General features: G+C 46.1%; 1 protein-coding gene across 8 annotated transcripts in view; it reads left to right on the plus strand.

Moving 5' to 3' along the window:
• Nucleotides 1–12699, plus strand: part of adamts3 (ADAM metallopeptidase with thrombospondin type 1 motif, 3) — a 112914-nt gene that overhangs the window by 26157 nt on the left and 74058 nt on the right. For 6 of the 8 annotated variants that reach the window (XM_078953401.1, XM_078953398.1, XM_078953399.1 and 3 more), the window contains exon 4: nucleotides 6025–6181. In XM_078953401.1, coding sequence (XP_078809527.1) covers nucleotides 6025–6181 — 157 coding nt within the window. Of the gene's footprint in view, nucleotides 1–2183; nucleotides 2352–6024; nucleotides 6182–12699 lie in introns of those variants that run through there. The other 2 variants (XM_078953402.1, XM_078953403.1) reach the window with 1 other exon arrangement.

The raw sequence follows: 12699 nt of genomic DNA on the forward strand, positions 1-12699 counted from the left end.
TTTCTGCTCTGCAGCTGAGGGTCCAGTGTGGGATTTATTTATTTCCATATTTTTAATGGTGACCTATATAAACTCCAGAAAAGCCCCGTGTTTAGTTGTCCTTTCAGGCATTCAGAGCCTGAATCTTATTTTAGGTCCAGCGTGGATCCTTAAAGAAAAATCCAATTCTGTCTTTAAGAATTTATTTCCTTTTCTTTGTTTTGTAGTTAGTTGAAAACAAAGTCAGTTTCTTTAAAGAGTGCAGATAAAAATGTCCGGATGACGAAGGTTTGCTCACATTCTTGAAAACAAACACACCTTTGAACAACACTGCAGGTGAAAGGTGGCAGTGTCCGCGCTCCGTCCAGAGCGAGCGCCTGCACAGCCACCTCCTTCAGAGTCCGGACTGAAAGAGGCCGTTTCTGCAGAGCTGGAGCCGCCGCTCCGTCGCACGTGTTGTTTTTGGCAGACGGACGCCGTCCGCTCGGCCAGGCCGGAGTTTTAGGATGTGAAAGCGTTGGAAAGCTCAGGGATGTGCTCGGGTACCATTGTCTTCATCAGTGAGGAAGATAACGGCAGACTGCTGTGGAAAAGGTTTTGATTGCATAATTATGATAAATTCAGATTTCTTTATTTCTGTAAAAACTCATCAGGTTTCTTGATTTATATAGAGACGCATTGATATGAAAAATCTCCGTCTATTAAAGACTTGAATTTGGTGAGAAGATTTCATAAAAAGGAAATTTTTTCATTTTGTAAAAATCCCCCCCGGTGACCCTGAAAGGGACCAAACCGGTTATAACCTGTTTTTAAATAGTATTTTCTTTTTCTTTTTCATTATGCTTGGTTCAGACCTGTAACTACTGGAGTTTGAGTCATATTTCAAAGGAAATTTAATTCTCAATTCATGTTTCCATATTCAATCAGGCCTGGAATATAAAAGAAATACATTATGCAGTTTAGAATTCAGTTTGAAAAATGACAATTTAGTAAATGAAATATTAAATAAAAACATCTATGTTTGAAACTGTCATGGCTTTTTGATGCCATGATTCAAATTAAAATGTATTTTGCATTTTATAATTCAATATATAATTGACACCATTTTAAATATGTATTTTACAATTTACTATAGAGTATTAAATGACATTTTAGTGCATTATTTGCTCTAAATGACTTTGACAGTAACTTCCAGTCATGGTGTGTTTGTGTCAAAATTCAAATTTAACAGCAACATTTTCTGATAGTTCAACAAATCCCCAACGACTTGGAAAATATATAAAAATAAAACCAAATAAATAAAACCTCCAGACATGGAGAGACTGGAGGTTTCCTAAAGGAGGGATTTCCATTCCTGATTGTAGAAAAGCGGATGTAATTCCGATAATCTTCAGTTCTAAACATTGACAGAATACGTCCGTCACCTCCTTAGAGTTTCATCTGTCACAGTCAGACAGAAACAGTTGAGGCTTGACTGATGCTCCATTAAAGGCACATTATTCTCTCTGACATCTTCACGCTGTGCAGAGTCTTCATCATCTTTTAGTCAGCAGCAGCTTGATGGCTGTCAGACTCCGGATGGAGGATTTTACTGATGTCCAAAAATGAGCTGCAGCTCTCCATGCAGACTCATCAGAAGCTCTTTTCTGTGTGTGTGTGTGTGTGTGTGTGTCATTGTGTGCGTTTGTGTTGCCTCCTTCAACACTGAGCTAAAATAACCCTGGACTGTTTCTGAGCTTCTCCCAGCATGGAAACAAACAGAAATGTGTGAAAAGACTCCACAGAACAGGAGGGGCGTTTTCTCATGAACTCGTGGTCCTGAAGATCTCGGCGGTTTGGAAGGTGACGGCAGTCCGCCGTGAACCCATGGCTGCAGAGGAGCTTGCTGTTCCTAATCGCACACGGACCATCTCATCTGTCGTTCTGTCTGCTCTCCAGACAAACCATTGATTTCAGTTTGGAATAGAGTTTTTTGTAGCTGATAATCTTTTTCAGTCATGAAGAAAACTGGTTGGCTTGAATGGTTTGGTTGGTCAAAGGTGCAGTTCCTGTGATGGAAAACCTGCGTTTCATTTGATTAAAGGTCAAAGGTCTTTATTCCACTCCTTCATCTGGTTTCTTTTGAATGGACCGAACCATCTGAACACCATCCTGCAGTTCCAGCAGCTGCTCCTTAGGAGGCGCTGTGGTCTGAAGTGAGCTCAGAAAAATCAGGAGGAAGAAGAAGCAGCTGGTCCTGCTGAAGCTCCTGAGCTCCTCACTGCTCCACCTTTACCCAGCATGCATTGCCAGACTTCTTCATGGTTCTCCTCCAAACACACGGAGCTTGCAGCACCTCCTTCCTTTGGTTCTCCTCCTCTGTTAGCTAACAGGTGGGTGGAAGAAAAGCCGTGCTAGTGCTAAGAAGCTGTGTTGAGCTTCCAGGTTCTACTCCTTGTTTGGCTGGTTTGCATGATTGATTGGGATCTTTTGATTGACAGGTGACTTTGAGCCGTCAGCCTCAGAAATGCTGTGCTTCAGGTCTTCTTGCTCTTCATATCTCCTCTTTTGGTTGGAGTTCAGAAACATCGGATCTGGTTCTGGTGTCGGAGCAGAATATCCCAGACTTTAGATGTTCTTGGTACCGTTGGTCACATGACCGCCTGCTTGGGCCGTCATACAGCCACCGATCACGTCTGTTTCTGGACTTTGATTGTCAGCTGCAGGCCGTTCAGGTGTATTTCTGTCTCCGTTCTGTACTTTTCCATAAAGTTTGTAGTTTTCATGTAAAAGTTTGTATTTAATAACTTCAAAAAACTAAAACGCTAAATAAATAAAACAATACAAAGTTTCCTCAAACTTCGCCAAATTTCTTCCAATGAAACCCAGAGACTCCGCCCCTCAGGATGTGGTCATAGAATCCGTGTCGTAGGTCTCGGTCCACATTGGATCATACCAATGGGGGGATGGGGGGAGTATCAAACAGGAAAACAAGCGACTTTAACTTTGACTGTTAATAGAACTTCAGAATAAAAGTTGCTAAACGCTAATCCATTTATTTATTTATTTATTTATTTATTTATCGTAAAATGAGAAATCTGCCGTAAAAACGTTTTCATGGTTTTTGATTGAAAAGCGCTAAATTACAATAAAGGAAAACAAACAAATTCAAAGGAGAAACTTCAATAAATCAGACATTTGTGGTTTTAGCTCAAACTTGACTGCAGGGGTTTTGTGCTTCTGTTGCCTTCGAGAGTTCGATTCCGGCGCCACAGCAGCTTCAGACGGTCTCTGCTCTGCAGAAACTCCAAGGTGAAATCAATGTTTTCTACACTAGAAGCTGAATTTCCTCCTTTTCTCAATTAGTCTCAGTTTCAGCTTTAAAAGGGAAGAGAGAAGATCATCCTTCAACTCCTCTGGAGGATGGTTCCGGTGCGTCTGTCCGGGTACAGCGTGACTGCGGGGCTTTCTGGGGGATTTTTCTGCCCTGCTGCTGAACGCTGGGGCAGGTTTCTGCAGCTCCTGTCAGCAGATGAGAGGAGGCCGTTCTAGTCTTGGTACGTCTGCGCTGCAGGAGGAGATGAGTCACTTCCAGCTATTCTTCCATCTCCACTCCCTAAATGAGGATGAAGCTGCTGTTAGACACATTCAGCCACACAGTTCTCTGCTCTGCTTGCTTTTTATCAGATTGATTGAAACTCTGGAAAAACAGAGTTTTCCGGTAATAGAAGCACAAACATGAAGGGATTTGAGAAATGTAATTCCCATGTGAACAGCTGTTCTGGTGTGCAGGAAATATGCTGTTTGCTGCTTCTTCACATGCAAGATGAACTTTAATATCCTCCCGTCTCCTGTTGGGCGCCGAGCTGCGACTCTCAGCTTTGATCGATATCGAAATGTCAGCCTTCTGTCTCATTACCGGCACTCTTCTGCCACATTGTTTTTATCACCAGCCTGGTGTTTTCAGCACATCAGAGCGGCGGATCTGACGTTTCAGTCAGGAGTCCGTCTGCAGCCGAGTGGATAAACGGAATGAAACCGTCGGCTGCAGATCCACGCTGTCTCGCTGCCTCTCAGTCTAAAAGATCAACAGGAACTGTGGATCAGTGAAGATCCACATCCAGGACCAAGGGATCTGCAGAAACAGGAAGGAGTGTTGGTGACCCCCCCGCCCCCCTCCTCGGTCAATTCTTGTGGTTCCACAGCGCCTCTTGAATTCACTGTGATCAGAGCACAGCTCACCTTTTACTGGTGTACCACTACACACATCCGAGGGAATCGAACGCTCTGAACAGCTGGAACGCTCTGCCTCTGTTCATTGAAAACACTGTTTTTCTTCAGGCTTCCTGCTAGAGGATTTTATTTTTGATGGAGGGATGGGTGGATGGATGAATGGATGAATGGAGGGATGGATCCTTATTGGCTGAACACACCTGATCAGGTGATCAGATGGTTTCTGGAAAACCAGCAGGAGGCCGGCCCCCCAGGCCTGGAGTCTGACACCCCTGGTGTAGAGTGAAGAGCATGGGCAGCCCCCACCCCTGTGTGGAACTTGGTCCACTGGACGACATGAGCTGTTCTGAGCATCAGAGTTGATGTGCGGCGTGGAGCGGGCTGACAGGAGGAACGACCGACCGAACCTCTGACATCATAACTGATTTTTCCTTCTAGTTCAATGAAGTCCATAGTGTCTATTCTTCCATTATCAGACGTGGCTGTGGTGATGTGACGTATATAAAACAGATGACTGTGACTGAGGCGGAGTCAGCTGTCAAAGTTTGACAGCTGACTCCGCCCCTCGATGTCCGTCTGCCGCTGGAGGAGGCTGCTCCAGGTGTGAGAGAGCAGGAAAGCCCCCCCACAACAGACACCGGATGGATCATGGAGACGATGGAGATCCGAGAGCAGGCCCACACCTCCATGAACCGGGATGGGGGGGTCCTCCTGCTCTCTCAGGAACCAGGAAGTCAGAGTTTTCTTCTACTTTTTCAGCACATTTGATACTTTTGAACCCTTTTCTTCCAGTGAAAACTTTTGCGTTTGTTTCTGGATTTGGTTCCTGGCGTCTGAATTCACTGATTCAGCGATCGATGCTGAATCAGTGACGTTCAGCATCATTCGCCATGGATGTGCTTTTGATGGCGCTCTGCCGATGCCGCCGCCGTCCTGCGCCGGCCGCATCCGTCCATTCTGTGCATTCTGGGTCTAAAAAGTGCAGCTCTTTTTCTTGGGCCATAAATGACAAAATCAGCTGCAGGTCGCCATCACTAAACAATGTGACGCTGCTGATTCAGAGCTTTGTGAGGAACAGCAGTTCAGCGTCTCCTGTGTCCTTCAGACATCCTCATTAGCAGACGGCTATGAAGGCACAGCTTCTTCTGAATAAATCACTATATATGATGTTAACTCGCATTGTCCTACATTCTAAGTAGATTTCTTTATGTGACACTGTGGGATAGAAAGTTCTCTTTTTTCACTCAAAAGGACAATTTAACAGCAAAATGTATGTTTCAGAGCAGATTTCTGAAGAACCTGAAAATAACAGATCAGGGGTTAGGGGCCATGTGGCTGTTTTACCCCTCCATTGCAGCTCTTTTACCCCTGCGTTGTGGCTGTTTTACCCCTTTCTTTCTGGTTGAATCAAAGGAAAAAGCTTTTAATTAAAAACATTCTTTTTTTTTGGAAACAAGGCCCATCAAACGGAACAAACCAGTCAGAAAAGTTTCACTTTATTTAACTCAGTTACAAACTGACTGCAGCACTGTACCCGGCCCTGACTACATTACCCATAATGCTTTACAATCCATCAGCCAGTTCTGCTTCCTAGTTTAACAGAGTCGTGCAAAAACATTTAAACAGACTTTTGAGGTCAGGAAGCACAGACATCACTGCTGACCTCAATGATCCTTTGTGCTACAGGATGTCTTTTATTTGGAAAGAAAATAATGTAAGCCTCTTAGAAGGTATAACTATTTCAACCAATGATGTTTAAACTGTTCCTCAGAGCAACAGCTCCTCTCTGAATGTCCTCAGGGTTCCAGGTTCTGACCCGGTTTTGTTCTGCAGGCCGGCATGATCCGCACAGATTCGGACGAGTACTTCATCGAGCCGCTGGAGAAGGACACTCAGGAGCTGGAGGACCAGGGCCGGGTCCACGTGGTCTACCGCCGCTCGGCCGTGCTGCGGGCCGCCTCTGAGGCGTCCGTGGATTTCCAGCTCCGAGGTAGGACGCTCCGCGCGCCGGCGTGCTAGGAGGAAGAGGCCGTCTTTTTGTTTCCACTGCTGTGGTGTTTAGATGAACGATGAGCTCGGGGACGATGGAGGGGGGGTGAAGGCCAGAGCAGCAGCAGAGGTGCCGCCCCAGCCCAGCTAGGTTTGTAGGCGGCGCCATGGCGCGCCTTCATGATGGCTTCCTGGATGCTCGGCGTGAGGTTTGACCTGACAGGAGCAGGTGAAGCACGTGCACGGGAGCAGCGCCGTGCACTTCTTTTATTTTCACATCCTCGGAGCTTCCAGATCTTAGGAAGCAAACTCTGCTGTCATTGGTCTGCTGGAGTGGCCTGATCAGGCTCCGCCCACTGCTCTGCAGCAAATGTGAGATTAAGAGAAAAACTTTTCATGGCTTTGATGTTGAGCCCCCCCAGTTTGAGCTTCTTTGTGGAATTTTTCAGGAAGTCGTTACGTCTGACATCAGACGCTGTCTGAGCAATGGTTCTGAAGACGACCCGCAGAACATTTGCTGATGTTTGCAGGGCTCGTGGACACGTTCGGCCCCCCCTGTGTGTTTTTGTTCAGCTCTCCTTTTGTGGGACGTTTCGGTGCGTTTGTGTTTCTCTGGGAGATGAAGTCCTGACCCGTAAGGGAAACTGTCCCACTGATTTTCCCTCCGTCTGGGGGCCATGACAGCAGATGGAACCCGTCTGTTTCAGCTTCTGCTGCCATCTTTTTATCAAAGTTGGACCTTTTTGGTTTTTTACACTTCGAGTTGATGGTTTGAAGCCGGAGCGTCCAGACTAAACGTACTTCCGTCATTTCTATGCTGATTATGATGATGATGATGCTGATGAGGATGAGGATGATGATGCTGATGCTGATGATGATAATGCTGATGATGAGGATGCTGATGAGGATGGTGAGGATGAGGATGAGGATGATGATGATGATGATGATGAGGATGCTGATGAGGATGGTGAGGATGAGGATGATGATAATGCTGATGATGATGCTGATGAGGATGAGGATGAGGATGAGGATGAGGATGAGGATGAGGATGCTGATGAGGATGAGGATGATGATGATGATGATGATGATGATGATGATGATGATAATGCTGATGATGAGGATGATGATAATGCTGATGATGATGATGATAATGAGGATGAGGATGAGGATGAGGATGAGGATGATGATGATGATGATGATGATGATAATGCTGATGATGCTGATGAGGATGAGGATGATGATGAGGATGAGGATGATGCTGATGCTGATGATGATGCTGATGAGGATGAGGATGAGGATGATGATGATGATGATGATGATGATAATGCTGATGATGCTGATGCTGATGAGGATGAGGATGAGGATGATGATGAGGATGAGGATGATGATGATGATGATGATAATGCTGATGATGAGGATGAGGATGCTGATGAGGATGAGGATGAGGAGGAAGATGATGATGATAATGCTGATGAGGATGATGAGGATGATGATAATGCTGATGATGATGAGGATGAGGATGAGGATGATGATGCTGATGAGGATGAGGATGATGATGATGAGGATGAGGATGAGGATGGTGAGGATGAGGATGAGGATGATGATGATGATGATGATAATGCTGATGATGATGATGAGGATGAGGAGGAAGATGATGATGATAATGCTGATGAGGATGATGAGGATGAGGATGATGATAATGCTGATGATGATGAGGATGAGGATGCTGATGAGGATGAGGATGAGGAGGAAGATGATGATGATAATGCTGATGAGGATGATGAGGATGAGGATGATGATAATGCTGATGATGATGAGGATGAGGATGAGGATGATGATGCTGATGAGGATGAGGATGAGGATGATGATGATGATGATGAGGATGAGGATGGTGAGGATGAGGATGAGGATGATGATGATGATGATAATGCTGATGATGATGATGCTGATGATGATGAGTGACGGTTTTCACTTTTCAAACAGCAAGGAAAACTTCCAGCTTCCAGACTTTTCACTGATACTGCATTTTTATCATGTCAGAGGTTTTAAAATAACATTTGTTTCCAAAAACAAAAAATCCGTTACCCTTGTGCTGTCCTATGGGGTCCAGATGACCCCCCCCTTCCATTGACGTGTTCTCCCTACCATGACAAAGGTGGATAAAGGTGGAAAGATTTCATGTAATCCATGGACACCAGTGAAGATCACAAATCATTGAAGAAAAAAGGTTCAGAGCTCTGTCTAGTGGGTCTAGATGACCCTACTCCCAATGTTACAGTGCCTCCAACCCACAAGGGTTAGAATCGATGTTCTTCTCATCAACCATAAATCCTTTTGAGGCGTAAAACAAAGACAGCTTGAAATGGGAAATTATATTTAATATATTCAACGTGGACAGGACCAGGGAGATGGTGATGGACTTCAGAAGGAAGGAGACAGTCCTGCAGCGTCTCTGCATCCTGGACAGGGATGTGGAGGAGGACAGATACCTGGGAGTGACTATCCACAGCAGACTGAGCTGGAGGAAGCTGAGGTCCTTCAATGTGTGGATGGAGATCTTCTAGCAGTCTGTGGGGGCCAACACCTTGTTCTCCTCTGTGGTCTGCTGGGGGGGGCAGCAGCATTGCAGTCAGTGACACCAACAGACTGAAGAAGCCGATCAGGAAGGCGGGTTCTGTCATTGGCTGCAAACAGGAATCATTTGAAGCAATGATGGAGAGGAGGTCACTGAACAAGATCTTATCCATCATGGACAACCCGGACCATCCTCTCCATCCGGTTCTGGACAAACAGCAGAGCTGCTTTTCTAGGAGACTCAGACAGCTCCGCTCCAAAACTGCCGATAACGGAAATCCTTCCTACCAAATACAACAACACTCTACAATACCTCACAGTGTAGCACATGACTTTTGCACATTTTTGCACATTGTTAACTGTTTGTTAATTGTCTTTAAATCATACCGCCTTATTTGTTTACATTTCTGCTACATTTTTGTTCTCATATTATTGTTTTTTTATATTATTCTATCTTTTATCTTTACTGCTATGTTTGGGATCATTAAAGTACTTCTGATTCTGATATTTCATAAAAGCAACTATAGATCAAATTCCATTGAAATACAGTTTTCTTTTTTGAATAAGTCGGTTATTTACAGGCTAAAAATCCTTCATGTTTAACATATTTATGGTTGTTTTGGGAAGAACCAGATGTTGGCGGCCACTCGTGGCGTGAGAGGCCGTGAAACACGTTCCCTTCCTGTCGTTGGACGACGTCTGCTGGTTGTGGAGACGTCACTCATCCAAATCCACCTCTGGTTCTGGTTCTAGGAAGGATCCTGCAGGAATCGGGTTCCTGCCTGTGAAGGAACTTTTCTTTTCCAGCAGGTCCACTCAGACAGGGGGGGGCATGGGGGGGGGGCAAACAAACGGAGCAGTGACATGTTTGTCTAGTAAATCTATGGCTCCGTACCTGAGAAACCAGATCACAAAGAGCTGCTAAAGCGCAGAGGCGTCCGCTTGGAGGCCGACTGATCTGCTGCCAAAACCCGAAACGGCGTTTGTTCCAGACAGACGTGACGTCCAGACCGTCTCGTCCAGCTGGTGGACGGACAACTTAGAGTCCTGGAAATTCAGCAGTAGAGATCAACTGTTTGGCCTTCATTCTTTTTTATTAAATTCTTCCCATCTTAACTTTTTTTATTGAAAAATCTAAACCTTTTTCAACATTTCTGGTGTCGTTTTTCTGCCATATTTGTTCTAAGTTTGCCAAATGTTTCCAACTTAAACTCAACTTCTCATGTTCTCAACATTATTCTTGAGTTTTTTACTGAAACTTTATTTTCTGCATGTCTTATACCCTTTTGTACGGTGGCCTTGAAGGTCAAATCACATCAACAAATCACTCGACTCAAACACGTTAAAAATGGCAACGGCAATTAAAAAACAAAACAAAATAATAAAAGAAACAAAACGAATGTCCTGAAACTAAAACCTAATCCCAAAAAAAAAGAAACAAAATAAAAAGGAAACATTTCAAAAAACAAAATCATTTCCAGAAATCCAAATGAAACAAAAGAAGAAAGCAGGAAAGGTTTTATGGGACATCACTGATTGGACGAAGATGTTTGTTTACATTTTTAACAGGAAGTTGTGTTGGAATGAGACGATTTTTTTCAGACAAAAGATAATTTTATGAACTTTCTGGCCACGCCCACTGAGAGCGTTTGGTGAGATTGATCAGCTCTCTGCTGTGGTTCCGGTTAAACATCCTTCTGTTTCCCTCTTCTTCAAAACTCAAACCAGGGATGTCCCATAATACCCTTATTTTGTCTCGTTCTGAACAACTTTTGTTTGCTAAAATGTAATGCAGTTTTTCTCTTCTTTTAATCGTAGTTGTGATCTTTAATATGTTTTGGGGTTGAGTGGTTTGACCTTCAGGGCCACCATACTTTTGAAATCATTTCTCCACAACATTCCTGATATGTTTGCTCATCTTAGTTTTAGTCTGAAGGTTGAATTCCTCTAAACGTCCACATAAAAAATATTTCACATTTGTTCCCAGCATGTCAGAAATATTCTCACAGTCAATGTAAGGCAAAAATCCCAGTCAGGGAAAAAGTCAGTTTCTTCACCTGCAGTAATAAATAGGGGGGGGGTCTGCTCCATTTTCACATCGTGGTGGAAATGGAGCAGCACGTCTGTGCGGTTTGATCCGTTACTTTCAGAAGCTGCTGGAGCTTCAAAAACACAGCAACGTGAGGAGGAACAGGAGGACATGAGGGGTCCAGACGTGTTCAGGAGAGCTCAGGCTGACGGGGGGGCCACGTGCAGTCGCAGCTCAAGCAGACCTGCAGAAGAAAAATGTTGCAACGCGTCCACAAACGAGCGAAGAAATCCGCGTCAGCATCCCCTCTTTCTGATCACCTCGCATCATTTCTTTTTTTTTTTTTTTTTAACTTGTCCTGTCCAACAGCTGGGCAGACAGATGAGAGCTGAGGGCCTCTTGTGTTGGACATATTTTACTTTAACAAGAGGGGTTATTAATCTTCAGACAAACCAAAGGTATGTCTGAATAAACCCCTTTTGGAATTGAGGCCAAACTTTATTCATTTCAACCATGACTGAAAATCTTTGGTGTTGGACCGGACGGAAAAGGAAAAAGGGGAAGAAGAGAGAGGGACGCTAGAGAGAGGGGGGGTAGGGGGTGATAATAGGAGGGGAAGGGGGGTAAGACCATGAAGCAGCATAAAGCAACAAGTTTACTGGTTGTTAATCATTATGGTAAGGTTCAAATGCAGTACAAAAAGGGCGGGGCCTGTTCACACACACTCAAATATTATCAACACACCTGCTAGCTGCAAGAAATGTCCACATGTCAACATGTACACAAAACAGATAGTGTTCACACGCATACCTATGCCTTCAAACCAAATAGTGTGAAATCTTTCATTCATTCAATCATGCAAACTATGAGTGCAAAGGTGAGCTAACACCTGTGCTCAGGTGAGTGTTTATGTTCTTCTAAAATGGATGGTGGAATGTGAAAAGAAGGAGGAGCGCCCAGCCACCCCCACACCCAGACCCCCGCCGCAGCAGCAGCGGCAGCCGGAATCTCCCCAACGCCACACGGGAACAGGCAGGGAACAACCGCCCCCCGGGCGACCAAGACCGCCACCCAGTCCAGGGCCAGCAGGACCGCCGCGAGGCCCCCAGAGCCAGAGAGCAGGGAGGCGCGGAGGGAAAGAGAGCGCCGCCCCAGCCCAACCAGGAAAGCAGCCCCCCCGCCGCGCCGGAAGAGCCCAACGCAGGGCCCCACCGGAGAAGGACGCCCACAGCCCCAGACGAGCACCCCACCACCACCCAGGAGTTCCGGGCATCCCCCCGCCCCAACCCCTGGTACGAGCCAGGACCCCCCCAAGGGAGACCCGCTCCGCACTCCAGGCAGCCACCCACCCGGCCCACGGTTGGTCCAAGGAGGAGCAAGGCAGGGGCCCGCCGCCCCCGCCCAGGAGGGGGGAACCCCGGGGAAAAATGGGTGGCCCACAAGGGGTGTTATAAATATGGCCCAGGCTCGGCCATGTTGGAAGTTTGGCGGGGCCCAGCGCTCAGGGGCAAGGACCAGGACCCACCCCCCAGGGACACGAACACCCCCGGCTCAGGTGTAATGTGAACCCCCCCACCGTGCGGAGAGAGTACCGCCGGGCCCAGGGAGCCGGCACCCAAGGGACACTGCCGCCATCCCCAAGGGGCCCGCACCCCCCACCAGGGAAGGGGTAGGGGACAGATGGACCGAGGTCCCCCCCTTCCTTGCAAAATGTGTGTGCGTGTATGTGTGTTTGAGAGGGTGTGTGTGTGCATGTGTGTGTGTTTATGTTGGAATGTATATATTGAAGGGGGAGGGGTGTGTGTACTAAAGGGGGTGCAGTTAAAATTGGCGAGTAGGGTACTAAGGGGACATCTCCTGATTACTCACAGTGATGTCCCCCCACCCTCCCCACCAAGGGGCCCTAAATGTCTAAG

Source organism: Oryzias latipes, chromosome 9 (assembly GCF_053564925.1).
Source record: "Oryzias latipes strain Hd-rR chromosome 9, Olatipes_Hd-rR_3.1".
Lineage (NCBI taxonomy): Eukaryota > Metazoa > Chordata > Actinopteri > Beloniformes > Adrianichthyidae > Oryzias > Oryzias latipes.